Consider the following 18,217-nt stretch of genomic DNA (forward strand, 5'->3'; position numbering starts at 1 on the left):
GGCTAGGAGAACGGTATTCCCCATTCCCTGATATTGACCCTAATGCCCAGGCCTGAAGTGCTGACAACTAGGCCTCCGAGAGTGGCTTCCATGGCCATGGAAACTCATCAGATCAAACGGGATGATGAGTGCGGCCCCAGTTACAGCGTGGAGAAGGCCACTGACTTCCGTCTTGGGATGACGATGAGGGTGGGACTTGCCCCTCAAGCTTACAGCCTCCGGCAAAGTCGACCATTCCACCAATGGCAAGTCACAGAGAAGGAGGAAGATGGAGGGTCCCGCTGTCTATCAGGGAGGCTCTGTTTGCAATGCGCTCACCGCCTACACGGAGACGCCCAGACGTCCTCTCATCACACCCTGCCTGCACCAGCGACCTGGGCACACAAGTCCTATTAAGAAGCCTCTACCTGCTCTCACTCCAGACCACAGTCCTCCAACCACACACTCAGCTAAAGGGGGAGGCAAGTGGACCAGAGACACAGGACTCACAGTGGTTGCTTAGAAACCAGCCCTAGTCACAGCCAACCCAGGGTCCTTGGCTTGGGATACACATTTCTCCCAAGAAAGCTGTCTCCACTCCCCAGCCCCGAGTGACCCACTGGGCTCGCAGTTCAAACCAAGGGGACGAGGAAATCATTGCTTGTGGTGTGTTCTCAACTACGTAGACAAATGGCCATAAATATTTATGATGGGAAATTTCATTATTTAACAATTCTGGTCTAAATTTCCAGCTCACACCACGAAGAGTGCCTGCTGAACAGGTTGCAAATTAAGAACAATTATTTTTCTCTTCTGCATTTGAATAGAACTTACAGCAAAAGTCATTTAAAGGGGTTAACATCAACCTTAATTAAATATTAAAGTGTGCCTGTACCTGCTGCTATTGTTGCCCCTTCGAATAAGATATAACCTATTTTTGACAAGTTTTCATCTTTCTCTGTGGAAGACGCTACATGAAACCAAATCAGTGGCAAAGAGGAGAGTAATGAATAATCTATTTCATATTCCAACAGTACCCAGAGCTCGGAGTGGAAAAATATTCAGTCAGATGATGGCAAGAGGCTGCTGGGGTACCACATGACACAGCTAATGTTTAAATAATAATAATAAAAAAGCGATAAACAAATCATTAGCCCTTAACAGTTGTTTAATGCAATTTGTTAATGAACGCAATGGTGGGGACTAATAATGAAAGAAAATAAAAACGTCTAAACAGGCGCCAAGTTGCTGGCGATGCGCAATTATTTCCTTGTCAAGTTTTTATGATTTAATGAGCCCCTCTGGGACTGATGGCTGTCAGTCAGTCGTGACTTTTTGACACCATTACAACTTCAAATACAGCAGCAGGCAGGCTGTTTTCCTCGGATTTGAAATACTGAAATGATCTGACAGTTTTAAAGAAAAGATGTGCCAGAGAGAGAGAGAGAGAGAGAGAGAAAGAGAGAGAGAGACAGTTGCTTTCCTTTCTTTCTTTTTCTCTCCTGCTCCCTTCTTTTCTGGAGTAGATAATCTCTGGATGCTGGTTTGGTAATGAAACCCAATCACGGAGGTCATTATCTGATGAGGTTTTTGGAACAGGCAGGCTTTTTCCCTCTTTATTTCTTTACTTAATGATAACCCTCAATGGGCTTGCCCCGCATGGGACGGCCAGCGCCGCACAATTTTGTTCACCATTAATTTCAGCCTTTGAAGCTCGGGGCTCAGAAGCAGTAGCAAAGCAAACCCCCCACCACGCTGGTTCCAAAATAAGACAATCCAGCCTGCCTGAAACAGAATCGCAAATGGCCTCCCGGCCCAGGCTGGCGGCTGGCGGCTGACGTCAAGCCCACCGCATTCGCAGGCACTCGCCTTCAACGTGGAACATTTAAAACTCTTTACAACTTAAGAGACGTTAATTAAATTGCTTTGGATTCTGGAGCAGGGTAGCGTCTGCTTTATTTATTCTGTCAGGGAAACTGTGCAGTCTGCAGTGAATTTTATGTGGCAGGGGCTTCCTCCTCTTCTTCCTCCTCTACGTCTTCATCACTCCCCTCCTCCCCCTGCCCCTCCCACATCGCAAGGCATCTTAAACAATATAACAATATTCCCAACTTTAATTCCATTGATCAGTTGAGGTCTATGTATTAAGTTCCTGGAATCTTTCGATTGTGTGTGGGCTTTCTTCCTTCCCCGGGGGAGTGTGGAAGGAAGAGGACAATCTGTCTGTCTTCAGGCTCCTTTGAGTCTCTCCCACAGCGTCCAGGAGGGCCCGGCACGGAATTCAAGGGACCTTCAGACCACCTTCCTACTAGGCGCTCATGACTCCGGGCGGGGTGTGGGGGGGTGGCTCTCAAGGGCGTTTGATGGGGCTGTTTGGCCAAGGGTTATCTGTTCACATCTTTTCCGCTCTCAAGGTTGAATTGGGGCAAAATCTCAGGCAAGAGCTGATCAAGAGAACCCTAAAGAAAAGGCCACTGAGGGGTGAGCAACGCACTCCTTCCTTCACCTACTTCAGCATGAGCACAGGTCTTAGTGAAACACGTAGGAGCTGGCAAGTTCGGGTGATCAGATCAACCCCGCTTGCTGCGTGGCCTGGGGAGGGTCTGGAACTGAGATGCAGCTGGAGACCTGGTTACGCACTTGAGAGAAGGAAGACCAACAGCTTCGACGGAAGGAGGACAGGCTGGAGGCTCCCTCCCCCCATTAGTGTTTCAGGGCGAGAAGGAAGTGGGCTGTTTGTTTCCTTGCTTTTTCATGGTTTCTTGATGTGTTTAGCACATACAGAATTCCGTTATCAGAATAAAAGATCCTTGCTGAGATGGATCCTTTATGCCGACGGGAAAATCAGCAGAGCCTTCCCACTCCTCCGCCGTCCTACTTCGCCCTGCCCAAATCTCACCCATCCCCGCACAGTAAAGGCTGCAGCTCTATTTACAGGATCCTAAATGATTTATCTGAACACAAGTTCTCCGGCGGATTTTGCCATTCTGCATTTCCTCCCTACCCCATAAGGGTTCTCTTCTGATGGGGGTCGGGGGGGGGGGGGATATATTACGTGCTGCACCTAGGCGATCTCCATCCATGGGCACAGGTGGTTAGCATTTTTTATGAAGAGAACAGGCTTGCTTTTCAAGGACTCAAAGCTCCCAATTATATTCAAAAGATAGTGCGGACCCTGTAAGTGCCTATGAAGTCTTAAAGAAAAACACATTTTGCTTCATGACTAGGGGGAAAATGACCTCAGCTTGGGCAACTCGAAGCTCATCACAAATGAACTCATTCTGAACGCAATTCCCCGTTCCCGCGGACAGAAAGAAACCAAAGAAGATCACAAAGCCTGTTAGGGGTTTGAGCACATCGTGAATTCAGGAAGGCGATGCTGACATTTGTTAGGGAAAAACCCAAGCTGTCTTTTTGCAACACGCGCGATACCTTTCTTTCAAAGGAGGCCATCGCCCATTTTCCGTGAAGTTTATTCCTAGTGGATCCCCCCTATAGGACTCTACCTTATTTATAATCACATTTGAAATTTCACTCTGACGGAGTCATGTTCTTGCTCTTCCTGAAATATTCATGTTCTCTTTACATACTGGAATGGATGTGGGGAGAACCCTGTCAGACCTTTCGCATGTCTGAGGGCTGCTTTTGGCAGTGCAAATATTAAAACCGAAAGGATACAGGAGTGCTTACACAGGTCAGGGGAGAGGGGGTCACCATTAAATACGGTGCCAGGGCTCACGCTGCCGGCAAATTCTGGGGAGTCTGGGATTTGGGGAGGGTATGGAAAGATTTCTTGTAGCCAGTAATCAAAGTTGTGAAAAGTGGATATTGGGCAGGCTCAGCAAAAATATTCCTGGGTGTAAAAAAAAGAAAAAGAAAAAAAAAAGAAAAGAAAATTATGCGTAGAAAAACAGAGAAAGTGCTAAGTCAATTTCCTGCACAGCTGATGTTGAAACCCACCTTTGCAATGAAAGCACTCAGGCGGGCTGACTATGTTCATTGTGCTGGGGTGGGAACAGGGCTGGTGTGCTGTAGATCCCTGGCTCTGATCCCTGCTTTTCTCTGCATTTTGATCCTCGGACATCACACAAGGGCAATTCGGTGACAAGAGATGTGTGACAAACAGCGCAGCCCATCAGAAGCCCCGTGACAGACTCATTATGCCCTCTCCCAAACCGTGACCCCTGACACGTCCACGGGGCAAGGAAGAAGGTCACTAGAGGCTATTTTGGTCAGTAGGTGAGAGGACCAGAAGGCAAATAAGCCCTCACCTTGCCCTACACAAACACAAATCTGGGCGAAGAAAACCTAGAAAAGGAAACCAACCCACATGCAAACAAGAATAAAAATATTTTTACACTCTTTGCACTCCGGCTGAACAGTGGTGAGAGGGAGGGAGGGTCATTCGGGGCCTGTCAGCGCAAAAGAATGATTCATGTGACCATTTTGTCTTAATTACTCAGCACGAGCCGCTGTTGCTGTTTATCAAGGACCCGCCGATACATCAGTGTCTCCTGAAGGAGAAAGTGATCGCCATCAGGATGGTGATGACCAGGATGACAGCCAGCACGACGACCAGGACGCGGTTCTGGATGATCCTAGGAGACAGCAAAGGAGAGAGAAACTCAGATGATCGGAGCACATTCCGACAAAGCTCATCTGAGATCAAGTTGGCTAATCAAACGATGGCTTCACAGGCCGGGGCGGGGAGCCTGGAGTGAGTGTGTGTGTGTGTGTGTGTGTGTGTCCACACAGCTTTTTGGTTCTATAAAGGACCCACAAGGAAACGAACGACTCCACAGCGATTGTCACGCTGCACCTGGAGACATGCTTTCTGCAAAGCTACTGGGAACCAAATGGCTTCCTAGGTGCGGAGTGCCATGCGGCATCTGTAAGTGATCAAGGGCCCATGAGAGCGTCTCTTTTTAATTGAAAATGTGAGACAAGCCTCATTTTTTTTTTGGCAGTGTTTCCGGTGAAGGTAATAGACTCCCAGGAAACATATGTCAGTGAGGTACTTACCTGTACAAAAACACCTGGGGAAAAGTAAAAGCGAGACGTAGGAAGAAAAGGACAGGATTAAGAAGCAAGTGTCAAGCTTGCAGCTCAGGCTGTGAAACCGTCACCTGTCACTGGGGCTCACGCTCTGTGACACCAAGAGGAAACATTCCATTTGCTCCACAGCAAAAGGGGGTGAACATGAGAAAGAGCACCAAGTACCTCGGGGGTTTTGGTTGGTGGGCCCTCATCTCTGGGGACTCCAGCCCTCTCTGCTCTGGCTTTGCCAAATGCTGATGGGGAACAGGGAACGGAGGGGAATCGGAGCGGAGGCACCGGCTCCAAGATGCCTGCAGAGAGCTTCCGATGAAGCTGTTTCATAATTTGCTACCTCATTCTGAGAAAAGAGGTCGAACATCAGAATGCTTTGTGGAGACTTTCAAAGGGAACTGAGGTCAAAGAGCCTCGCCCACGCTCACTCCCACAGAACCAACCACACAAAAATAGAGACAGAGTGCTTGGCAGTCTAGCTGGCTGTCCGCACAGCAAAGGCACTACAGCAAACCCCATCTGTCCATCCTCCAAATATGAAGCACAAAAAGGTCTGCTGTCTTCGTGTAGACACAGATCACTGGACTGGGCGTCCATAGGTGGGACTGGCCAGGCGCCCAGTTTAACTGAGACCCCCACCCTCCTCCTTTCCATCTTCCAGAAGAAATCTCTGAGGGAGGCCGCAGCCTTTTCTAGCTCTAGCTGGGTTTCTTTCTTGGAAGGATGACGACACCCCCGTGGTTTCAGTCGGATTCCTCCTTGCCCACCCCCTTCTTGCCCAAACCTAAATGGATGGATAGAGACCGTCACACCAGACAGGCCCACTCCCTTTTGCCCCCTGGAAGGACTAGCTCCCTCTCCTCCTGACAGGTTACAAAATGATCACATTTGCTGACACGTCTTCCGCAAAACTGCTTTAGTGCCTGTGTCCACTTTCCTGGAAGGAGATGAATGATCCGCTTGGTCCTCATTCATCACGTACGGCTCAGCTAAGATCTGTCTCGTTTATTTCTTCCCTTCCCCACTAGAAAGGCTGCGCCCCGACATTAATTCTTCTGCGATGACAGCTAATTCAGACTTCACAGGCCATGTTTACTCAGGAGGCAGGAAGATTCTCCACCCCCAAAATAAATAAGGACAGGACTTCACGGCTTGTTACAGTGGGGCTAATTGTGAACACTATCGGTGCTAGTTGGTAGCTTGATTTAAGACCCAAATTGATTCCCCCCCCTTTTCTCTGGAAGGGGCAAGAGCCTTCGGAACAGTCCCTACACATCCTGTTTGCCCAAGTCACTGTCACAATCTCTCTTTACCACGGCCACCCGCACCAGACTTGCAAAGGAAATCAGCAAAACTGAAACTCAGCAGTGAAACAGATTAAAAGCATGAAAACTCTTTAACATTCTACTGTAAGTACTATTTGGTAGCATGTCTCTTGGTTGACAACCATTTTATTTGTGGGTTGAGGGCCCCAAGGCATCCATGATGCTCATTTGTAAGGGATGAACTGTGGATGTTACTTATTGAATCTGAGGCACGGTTAAGGAAACAAATGCACAGGAACCCTAAATTCTCAGCTCTTCTCCGGCCTTCCCTCATCTCAGGGCAAAGAGGAGTGCACTTCACCCTTCGACCTTCCCTAACAGCTTCTCGTATCTGTAGTTCACTCAACAGACACCCCATCCCAAGATGGGTGACCTGGGTCACGGACCATCAGAAAGATCAAATTGCCCACTCCCTCCCCAGTGGGTCCACACTCACCTCTCCAGCCCCAGTGCATGGCACAGATACTGACACAGAACTGTCCAAAGGATGATAATGAATGGGCACAGCCCTACAACTGCCATCCTTCCATTCAAGGGAGAATGAAGATCTGTGCAAATTTAATTTGCAGGAAAACCGCAGGGAGTCTGCGTAGAGAAGGCTGAAGTTAAAGTTGAAGTCCCCCAAAGATGGAATTTCATACCATCATGCATTCTCAGAGCACTGCTGGGTCTCCCCTGCGAAGCTAGGAGAAGGGTGGTCCATGGAAGTGAGGCGTGTGTGGGCGGTGGGAGAGGTCGGCAGTTGGGAGAGGTCGGCAGGAGAGAGCATTTGCTTTCAAACCAAAGACTGGCCAGGCCATCAACCCAGCTTTGGATCTCTAAATTGTTGGGCAGATACAGCGCCTCTCAGGACCAGAAAAATGAGTGGCTGGGCCCTTAAGAAAACAGGACTGAGCCCATCTGGGGGTAGGGAGGACAAAGGCTGCCACTGCTGGGCCCCTTCTGGGAGGAAGCCTGACAAGCCAGGGGCTGCTGGCAGGTATTGCTGTGGGCAGAGAGGGAGGCAGAGTTTGGAGAGCATCTGAAAAACAGCCAGGAAGAGGGGTTCCCAGCGAGTGAGCCAGAGAAGAAACTTTGGGGAAGGCCAGGGTATCTTCCTTCTTAACTTTGGGGGCAGGGGCGGTGGGTGGGATTTCTGTTCTAGTAGGTATGCAGCAAGCAGCCTTAATCTCCCTTTTGAAAATGCAAAGTGTGTTTACCCAGTAAATAATTTAAGAAAGAATATACACTTGAAAGAAGACATCCATTGAACCAGCCAGGCTAAATTGCCTCCAGGCAAAAACTTGTGCATTTGCATGCTGCATTCTATTAAGTGAGCACACTGTGGCTTTAAAAGAATGCAGAGCCAAATTAAAAGGAATGTGGGCGCAAAAACATCAAGGATCCTCCAAGTTTACATTATGAATCACAGTGCTGTTGATACAAGATGAATTAACCATTTACTTTGAGGCTGAACTCACAAAGTACCATTGAAACTACGGATCCTGTGCAGGAACCCAGGGAGGGGCCAATCTTTCCATTGCCAGTCTCCTTCTCCTCTGGCAACGAGCAGCTGCGTGTGGCAGCCCCGTCACAGAAGACTGGTTAACGTGCAGTAGGCCAGCAAGGCACCTGGCACCGAGCTCTGCTCTTGCTCCAGGAGCCCTGGAATCCCACTGTAGCAGGCGTGACCAGCATTCGCCAATATCCCCTTCTCTACTTCTAGGCACAGACTCCCTTACCCATCCCTTGATGTTCAGTGTGGCCATGTGACTTGTTTTAGTCAATGACATGTGACCAAAGTGCTGGGTGTCAGCTCCAGTGTTTGGTCCCTTGCTGTTCTGACTTAGGAGGCTGTAGGCCACTACACTTACCATAGAGATTTAGGATTTTCTGTTTCTATGCAGGGTTCTCCAATAATAAGTGGACCTTCCAGGGTCTGAATCTCCTTTGTCTTTTACATTCCCAATGCCTAAAACAGAGCTCGGCATAGGTATTCTTAAACTTGCTGAATGCGTGAGTGGGAGTCTCCACCTCTGTGTGTTCCCTGAAGGTCCATGTGGTACTCTTCCTACTTTCCAAGTGTTGCTTGTAGACAAGCACAGCTTTGGGAGTGAGCTATGAGCCACCCTCCAATTCGGATGCCAGCAGAGTCCAAAACCTTCACAAGCCTGCATTCATTAGTGGAGAGTGTGTGACACTCCACAGGTTCATGCTTCTCCTGCCTGGCTGCCCAGGCCTGAATGATGATGCCCACCTCTGGGTTCTGACAGAACAGCAACAATGGGCAGGGCAATTAGCTGCCATGAGAGCAAAGGAACCTATACCTGTGTCTCTCAGGAAACTCCCCCAAAACAAGTGCCCCGGGAAAGGCTCTCCAAGGTCTAGATCTAATTCAATGTTAGTCAAAAGAAATAAACACAGGAGAGAAAATGGTGCTTTGTTATCAGCCTCTAACACTGACTTTAATTTCAAAGCTGGGCACATGGCGACCTCTGAGCTAGAGTTGTATGGTTATTGTGCCACCTGATGATGCTCATCCAGGTTCTTATAGGGCCTGCATCTTTGGGAGGAATCCCCAGTCTCAGCCCAGAAACTCAAGGGGGGGATTACCCCAGTCTATGATGCCACAGGTGGACATATGACCCAGGCAGATCCAGCTACTTACAGCTCTCTATTCCTGCACAATCCTTTGTTTAGGAATTGGCATGCCCCAACCACGCCAGAGAGTCCTTTGAGGATTTTTTTTTTCTGGAAAGTCAAGAAAAAGGTATTCTCTCTACTGGGATTGGCTGTGGAGAAAATGGACACTTAGAACTCAGGGCCATTCTTATTACTCTGCAGGAGGGGAACCTGCCTGAAGGATGCCAACACAGCAACACAGGACCCAGAGATGGCTGCACAATCCTTTGTTTAGGAATTGGCATGCCCCAACCACGCCAGAGAGTCCTTTGAGGATTTTTTTTTTTCTGGAAAGTCAAGAAAAAGGTATTCTCTCTACTGGGATTGGCTGTGGAGAAAATGGACACTTAGAACTCAGGGCCATTCTTATTACTCTGCAGGAGGGGAACCTGCCTGAAGGATGCCAACACAGCAACACAGGACCCAGAGATGGAGAGAAAGAAACAGGTTCCTGAAGGCATCATTTGAGCCCTAGATCCTGCTGTGTGCCTGATACCAGAGGAGTCACTTTTAAACTTCCCAGCTGCAGGAGCCAGACGACCCAGAATTCCAAGCAAATCTGCTAAGCTTCACTCTATTGGACTGGCTTAAGTCACATGCTTGCTCCTGGTCCAAGAATTCAGTTGGGACTTCTTTCACTTTCAACCATACACATTGTCCTGAGTTGAATAGTGTCTCCCTCCAAATTCATGTCCACCTGGAACCTCAGAATATGACCTTATTTGAAAATAGGGTCTTTGAAGATGTAGTTTATTAAAGACCTTGAGATAAAATCACCCTGCATGTAGGGTAGGCCCTAAATCTAGTGATTGGAGTCCTTATAAGAAGAAAGGATACAGGGACACAGAGCAGAAGGCCAGGTGGAGTCAGAAGCAGAGATTGGAGTGATGCTGCCACAAGCCAAGGAATGCCTGTGGCCATCAGAAGCTGAAAGAGGCAAGAAGGGCCCTTCCCTGGAGCCTTCGGAGGGAGTATGGCTCTGCCCACTCCTAGATTTCAGACCTCAAGTTTCTGGAGCTGTGAGAGAAGACATTTCTGTTTTAGGCCACCTAGTTCATGGTACTTTGTTACTGCAGCCCCAGGACACAAATACACAGAGTTCTAGGATCCATACCAGCATATGGACCTATCTGTCTGTCTTGGCCTTCACAGGGACTGCTCTCCAGGTCTCCACCCACTTCCCGACTGCGGCATCTCACAATTAATGTGGATCTGTACAGAGGACAGGACAGTTCCAGCCTGGTTCTGCGAGAGCTTTGGGCTCACAGTCTTCCGGAACTGTTGTTCTTTCATCTCAGAATGGGAATTTCCAATCCTGAGCAGAGTAGGCAGCTGCCCAAGGCCATGTGAGGTGAGGGAACTGAGGGGGTACGTTATACAAGACTCCTGCCAGGAGTGGGGAACATCCTACAAGACTCCTGCCTCTAGGATAAAGCATTTAACATGGGAAGGAAATCAGATGTTAACTCTGGGCCAACTTACGAAGTCATCTCCACCATGAACAGCCTGCGTTAACTGACCCAGTTAGGAGTAGTCAGTTAGTTACCCAGGGGGCCTGAGGAAATAGGACACAGGAGAATTAAGATTTGACAGGTGGCAAAATGAGCATGCTCCTCAGCAAGGAAGCGAGGACACGGGAGCCAGTACCTGAGCCCCAGCAAACCCAGGTGAGGTCCCAAGTGAGGACAGAGTGGCTTTATCCCATTTCCAAATTTCTACTTAGTTGAAAAGGGATTGGCAAACTTTTTCTGTAAAGGACCAGGTTGTAAACGCATTAGTTTGCTAGGGCTGCCATCACAAAGTTCCACAGACTGGGTGGCTTACACGACAGAAATGTATTGTCTCACCATCTGGAAGCTGGAAGTCTGAGATGGAGGCTGGCAGACGGGCTCTCCTGAGGGTGTAGGAGCATCTGTCCCAGGCCTCTCTCCTAGCGCCTGCTGGTTGCTGGACATCTCTGAGGTTGCTTGGCTGTAGAAGCATCACCCCTATCTTTGCTTTCATCCTCAGATAGCATTCTCCCTGTGTGCACACCTATGTCCCAATTTCCTCTTCCAATAAGGACACTAGTCTTATTGGGTTAGGGGACCACCCACTGCAGTTTGCCTAATCTTAATTGTATCTGCAAAGACCCTCTTTCCAAATAAGGTCCCATTCTGAGCCCGGGGGGTTAGGACTTCAACATATAATTTGAAGAGGAGAAAACACAATTCAACCCAAAACATGAAGCCTGTTTTAGGCTTTTTGGAAGCTACCGTCCTGTTGCAACTGCTCAACTTTGCCTTGTGCAAAAGTGGCTGTGGACAATGTCAATGAGTGTGACTGCGTTCTAATAAAACTTTATTGACAGATAATGGGATTTGAATTTCATATAATTTTTACATGCCAACAAATATTCTTCTTTTGATTTTCCCCCCCAACCATTTCAAAACGTAAAAGCCATTCTTACCCTGCTGGCCATACAAAAGCAGGTGGTGAGCTAGACTGGGCCTGCTACCTGTGGTTTGCCCAGTCCTGGTCTAAAAGCTCAAAGCTCTCCGAGGCCGGCCCTCCTGCGCCGGAGGATGTGTGGTCCTCGGACCGCGCACAGACGGCCATGGCAGGTCTGGCCACGTCCCTCTGACGAAAGAAGGAAACCCGAGTCCCTGCCCTGTGGGAGCTTATGGTGCCACAATGAGCAATCAACTACAGAAGCCCGACAACAAAGGCATAATGAGAGCAACGCCAGGCCAGGACAGTTTGCTGTGTGCCCACAATCCTGGCTTTGCCTGGGATCACCTGGAACAAGTCACTCCATGTCACTTGCTTTTCAGTTTCTTCCCAAGTACAACCAGCCAGCTCACCACCCATCCCAGGGAGGAGAGGATTAGCTCATTTAAGTTTATAAAGCACTTTGTAATCAGAAATCCCTGGCCAGCCGTGCAGTTGGCAAATAATTCTGTGAAAGGAGATGGCATCTCGGGACGGGTGAGAGGCAGGAGGATAGTTGACAGAGGCCAAGCAGCTGCCTGGGAAACTTCCTGAGGAACATTGGCTGGAGGGGCAGGTGGGAGGCCTGGAAGGGCTGCCTCCTGAAGCCCTCCAGGCTTGTGTTCCCACAGGCCTGTGTCTATCTGGGCCTCATGGGAACACTCACCCCAGCAGGACTAAACCTTCTCTCTGAGGTGGTGGCATAAACATCAAAATCACATCCCTTCCCAATGATATGTGAGTTACACTGCACTCTATGTTGCCAAGCAGGTACCTGGAATTTCAGCCTGGGCACCATGGCCACTGCCATTCTCCAACATGGACTCGCCGATGGCAGGGGGCCTGGAGAGTGGCGCTGCTGGCCACCGGGCTTTCAGATAGGATCAAGGCAGCTCACGTCAATCAAAGGGGCTTGGAAAGAACTTGAAGAGAATGAAATGATGCTCTGGAAACACAGGTATACCTAATCCCTGACAGGCTTACTCAGGTGGAAGAAAAGGTCTCCATGCCCTGGTCTGGGTTGTTCATTTTAGAGTTGAGGGCCCTGAGGTGCAGGGAGGTGCCCAAGGTCAACCATGTGGGGCACAGCCAGGTCTTCAGACCCCCAGGCCCCTTCTTTCACTGTTGTTCTCATTCTTGTCTGAGGGGCCAGTGCCATGAGGGCAGCCACACAATTCAAATTGCGCCTGCTGCTAGTAGGAACTGTTCAACAACATCCAGGAACACAACTCAAAACCTAGCCGTGGTCCCCACCTGTTACTGAGCCCATCCCAGTCCCACTTCTCTGTGAAATGAAGGGGTGCTTGGATGATTGAGAGCACTGGTTCCCAGACTCCAGGCTGAGGCCGAAGCAAGAAGGGAAGAACACCAGAGAAGACTGCCTCCTTGAAAACAAGGTTACTTCGCTTAAAGGGCTTCCTTTCCTCTGAGACTGTGTCCTTTCTCCCGTTGCAGTGGTGACGGGTCCTTTAGTTTATGGAGTGATGCTGGAGTGGATGCAGGCGTTTTCCCTAATGTCCTTACATAGACATCGGAAATCTATATTCTCCTTGGAAATTACTCGTACTTGGCAAAATAAAAAGTGGACAATCCTCTATTTAAAGTCCCAATCCAAGACATGGCAAGATTTGTGAACCTTGGAGCTAGAACCTCCCACCCAGCTCTACTGTCTGGTGACTCCTTACTCTACAGTGTGGGGCCATGGTGATGGCAACAATGATGATGGTGATGCCAGTGACGACAGCCACAGCAGCAGCTCCTATGAACTGGCCATTTACTCTGGGTCAGGTGCTGTCCTGGCATTTTCTGCACTTTTTTGAAACCTCCCAGCAATCCTACGAGGTGGGTACTATTGTCACCCCTGTCTTTACAGAGAAGTCACTGGGAGCCCCAAGCCCCTGGCCAGTCTTATCTTGCGCCCCTAGAGGACACCCATCATCAGGTGGCTATTCATCTGTGCGTCTCATGTTCTCCAGCAGATGCTCCTTGGTTGTTTGAGGGGCGAGTCTTTGATATCCCCCTCTTTATAGCCCTCTCCGCAGACCCAGTGACGAGGTATGCAAGTTGAAAGTCACAACACGAACTCACCAGAGTCAACTCTTCTTAGTGCCCAGTGTAAATGTACCACGCATCACTAAGATAACATTCAATTTTTCGGAAGCATATTTCACCAGCTCTCATCAGGCACAAATGGCTGCGTCCTTTCTGGCTCTTTCTTAGGTAAATGCAGGATCACTTGACCCCTCATTAGATTTGGGGACAGAGAGAATGGCAATCAGCCTCTGGGGGCAGCTCACCAGTGACTCCATTGCTTAGTGACCTCGTCCCACACAATTTTTCAATTATGTCTACATCACCTGTCATACAGGCGAGAGGGTCCACCATAGAAAGATTCCAGGTCTGCTCAAGATTAATTTAATGCATCTGTAGGAACAGAGTGCTAGATGGAAAAGAAAACCAGGTGGGAGAACCAGCTAGACTCAGTGTGACCTTGAGAAAGGTCTCCGTTTTGAGTTCAGACATCCACAGAAAGTAATAAAGGAATCGCTCCCAAGTATTACACGGATGGGTGTGGACAGCGATATGTAACTTCTAGACTGTCTTAAAAAGGCAGGGTGTCCTTTTCTGGTCTTGAATGTTTACTGCATCTGTGATGTCATTTACTCTCCAAAATGATCCTGATTTATTAGGACCCGGATTTGGTGGCTCAGGACCACCCAGGGAGAAGGCCAGGCCCACTCCAGATGAAGTTCTCAGCAGGCAGGCCATGGCTAGAGTGCATGCTCGAACGACCCCTTCCTGACCCCTAGATTTAGGTGCTTCTCACCCTCCCCCCTCTACCTCCTTCTGGGTGCCCGGAGGGAGGGTCCTCACCTCCACTGGGTCCTGCCCCTGTATTATAAAGCAACCCTACTGTCCCCTTGAATCAGGTACCCCGCAGCTCCTCCCTGGCTGAGGGCCACTCAGTCTCTTGACCCTCCAGAGAAGCTGTGAATATATTTGGGCAGGAGCTATTTAGCCACCTTCATTTCAGAGCCAAACTGCCTGGATTCGAATGCAGGATCTGCCGCACACCAGTTGTACAACCTTAAGCAAGCTACTTCATTACCTCTCTGAGATTATGTCCTTTTGACTCCTTTAAGGTGAAAAAAATGTTCTTTATTTTGTGATGTGATGGTGATCATAGATGGCAGTGGTTTTTCCCAAATGTCCTTACTTGGACATTGGAAATGGACTCTCTCCTTGGAAATTACTCTCTTACGTGGCAACATAAAAAGTGAACAATCCTCCTTTAGTCCTCTATTTACGAAAGAAATGCAAAAGTACCAACACCAGGGATCTGAGAGTTCCAAAGAACCAATGCTTCGGTTCCCACACCAGACACATGGGGCTAATAATAGCAGTGCCTCGGCCAATGAATTACATTAATAAATAACTGAGAAAGTTCAACATGAAGTGCTTAGATCATCAGTGCTCGGTAACAGCAACTGCTCAGTATAATACTTATTATCACTCCACTCCTGTGATTCCTCACTGATCTCCTCACAATGAGCTCTGAAACGACTCCTTGCTTGGCCACCCCCAAACCCCTAGACAGGCGGCCGCTGCGCGTGCCCTGGCCGGAATGCCTGCAGAGTCCTCTGATCCCCCAGGACACATCCCGGTGCTGTTCCTGAGTAGCTGGCCTTGTGGGGTCCCTACTGAGCCACTCTCCTGGGAGCCTCATTTTCTGCAGCTACTCAGGTACTCAGGTATCCAGGAAGGAGAGGCTGCCCTTCTGGCCATGCTAGTTTCCCTCTTCTGGTTGTGGTCACATTGGTGCAGACACGACTGCCTAGGCTTTTGTGATGGGATTTCACACTATTTCCCTGCAAGATCTGACATGAGACACTTATCTCCTAATAGTCATAGATTTACGCCTTTTTCCTTCCCTCATGTCAGGGGGAATAAAACACTTTGCCAGAGGTTGACCAGCCATCCGCCTCTCCGTAACTCTTGAGGGATGTGGTGACACGTTCTGGTCATACCATCAGAACTCCTCTCTCTCTCTTGTCTTCAGTCTGTGACCTCTGACTAATTATTAAGGAAGAATGGAAAGGAAGGGGGTGGGTGGGTGAGTGCATCTCTGCCCTGCTTTACCCGAGATTCCCTTGGAGACCGGAACAGCCCAGACCTCCTGACCCTGCAGAAGTCTGAAGTTTGGCTTTGGTGTGAGCACCAATAACCAGGGTCCACATTGAGAGCATCCAACTTAGCCCCTAACTGATTCCTAACCACAGGGGGTCAAAGGCCAGGGAGAGGTCAACAGAAGCCACACACCAGCTGGTGTGTGCCTTTCGGGCCTCTCACAGGGTGATGAAAAGCCCAGGCGGAGGTCAGGGCTGTATGCACACTGGCACATCTGCAGGCCCCTTGACCTTCACGGCCCGGCTGGTGATTCTCAAGGAGGATGGAGTGCGTCTTACGTGCAATGCCTTCTAAGCCAGGAGGCCTGGGATGGGAACCCGAGGAGTCTCCATTGGAGGGTGAGTGGCAAAGAGACATTTGCAGGATTGCCTCTACTCCTAATCTGTTGCGTGATCTTGTGACAAACAAGTAAATGTGCCTCAGTTTCCCCATCTCAAAAATGGGAGTAAATATATGTGACCCAAGCACCCTTGAGAATGGACTCTGAGGACCATGTCTGAGGACTAAAGAAAAATAAAGACAATAAATTGCCAAGGACAAGAGTGGCCTTTGAATGCTTTCTCGGGTCCTTTAGTTAGCTGCAAAAAATAGAAAAACCAATCCTAATTTAGGAGGGATCTTGATGGGAACTGAGCCAGAAGACAAAGAAGGAGCCACGTTTCTCTCTGTCATTCTTTGGAGGTACTGGCCTCAAGCTACCTGCTTTTAATTTTCACAAGTGGATGGTGAATTCCAACCCCTAACTGGCTACCAGGTAACATGAGGGCACCTAATTACAATAGGAGGTGGTGCCACTCCGGGTCCTTGCCGGAGGTGACAACCTCAAAGTCCCCTGCTGAACACTCATTAGAAATCCAGCTGAGAAACCGTATTGATCAAGGAGCCTAAGAACGAGGTCCATCTCTCCTGGAGACACTGGTCTCCCCCTTGGAGCAGCAGAACCCCGAATCTGCCCTGTACCACGTGGTTTAGGTTCACGCATGCGCTCTCAGCAGTGCTGGCCACCAACTGATGGGGGGTTGGGGAGGAGAGAAGGGGGGACAAGGCATGGGACAGGAAGGGACAGGTGGATGGGATGCTCTTGAACAGGCTGTTCATTACCCTGCCAGGCGGGTGTCCCTGCCACCACGTCCTGCAGGAAGGCGTTCTCTCCGGTAGGGGAGGGGACAGAGCTGTGTTGTTATCCCCTGGATATTGACTCCTGTAACTTTCACATTTCCCTCTTCACATCGGCTGCCAGAAATCCGGGAGAGCACCTGTGGCCACCCTCAGCAGTGGGCAGGCTGGTCCTCAGCTTGCGCACGAACCTTACTCCAGGCTTCGTTTCATAGATGGGAAATCTATTGTTTTGTATATATTTTGGTCAATTGCTATAGATCCTTTTGGGACCAAGACAGGCTGATACACAGGCCTGGAAGAATTAAGAAAACAGGGAAGAATTAAGAAAACAGAAAGAATCCACATCCTCATGGCGAGGCTACTTTAATGATTCTGGCTTTATTTTCCCTCCTATCCCCAAACAAGTCCATACTATGTGCTACTTGGAAAGGCGTTTGCACGTTTACCCAAACAACAGGGTATTTCCCTTTTTCTCTCCAGTCTCCTTTCGTGGCCAGCATGGGGTGATTTCCAGAATGAACCCAGACTTGGCACTGGGGGCCCCGGGGGTCCTCCCCTAGCTAAGTGCTGTGAGTTGTGGGTCCCCTTTGTTTGGGAGATTTACAGCAATTGTCTTAACAACATGGACCTCTTTTGTGAAAGCTGAAGGCGTTCCCAGCAAATGTTGGCTGCAGATACGCAGCCGAAATGTTACGGCGGTCACGGCCCTTCCTTGAACAACCTAAAGCATATTTCTCTCTGTCTACATTTGGTTTCTTAGATGCCTGAAAGCCGGGAAAACAATCATAGCTGAGGCCATTTCTGAGATGGCACTAAAAGAACCTACTCGGAGACAGATAAAAATAATGAGAATCCTTCTGTCAGGAAAGATTTAGAAAATATCACTGGCATTATTAAAATTTAATTTTTTACTTGGCTTTCTGGTTCCCCTTTCCCGTGATAATGAGCAGCCCTGCACACCTCCGCCTTGCTAGTACTTGTTTTGTGCAATAAATTCAGCTTTCCAGTCTGAAGACATTTCAGACAACAGCTTTGACTGCTATAGGCTTATTTTTCACCCTGTGCTGTGCTTTGAGTCTTCCTATAAAAACCAGCTCATGAGATAATCTTCCACAAGGCCAGTGAAACTAACAAAAATCCATTTTGCCCAACTGGTTCAGAGACATCCTGGGAACAGCCGAAGCAGAACGGCAAAAACAAAAACAAACAAACAACAAAAAAAAAGGGGGGGGGGGGGAGGAGAAAAAAGAAGAAAAAGAAAGAATCAATGTATTCACTAATGGTTTACTTGATAGAGAACTATCAAATTAGCTGACAGGAAAGGCTGGGCGGTAGGAATTTTCCCTTCAGCTTGAACAGACACTTTTACTTAAAAAAATTTTTTAAATTGATTTTTATAGAGGAAAGGACGGGGGGGGGGGGGGGGG

At 48.8% G+C, this 18,217-nt stretch overlaps 1 protein-coding gene across 3 annotated transcripts in view; it reads right to left on the minus strand.

Moving 5' to 3' along the window:
* Nucleotides 1-4,310: 4,310 nt before the first annotated feature.
* Nucleotides 4,311-18,217, minus strand: part of VTI1A (vesicle transport through interaction with t-SNAREs 1A) — a 315,173-nt gene continuing 301,266 nt past the window's right edge. For 2 of the 3 annotated variants that reach the window (XM_014546392.1, XM_005874522.2), the window contains one exon: nt 4,311-4,577. In XM_014546392.1, coding sequence (XP_014401878.1) covers nt 4,484-4,577 — 94 coding nt within the window. In that variant the 3' untranslated portion in view covers nt 4,311-4,483. The remainder of the gene's footprint in view (nt 4,578-18,217) is intronic. The other variant, XM_005874523.2, reaches the window with a different exon arrangement.

This window comes from Myotis brandtii, unplaced genomic scaffold, assembly GCF_000412655.1.
Source record: "Myotis brandtii unplaced genomic scaffold, ASM41265v1 scaffold441, whole genome shotgun sequence".
Classification (NCBI taxonomy): Eukaryota; Metazoa; Chordata; class Mammalia; order Chiroptera; family Vespertilionidae; genus Myotis; species Myotis brandtii.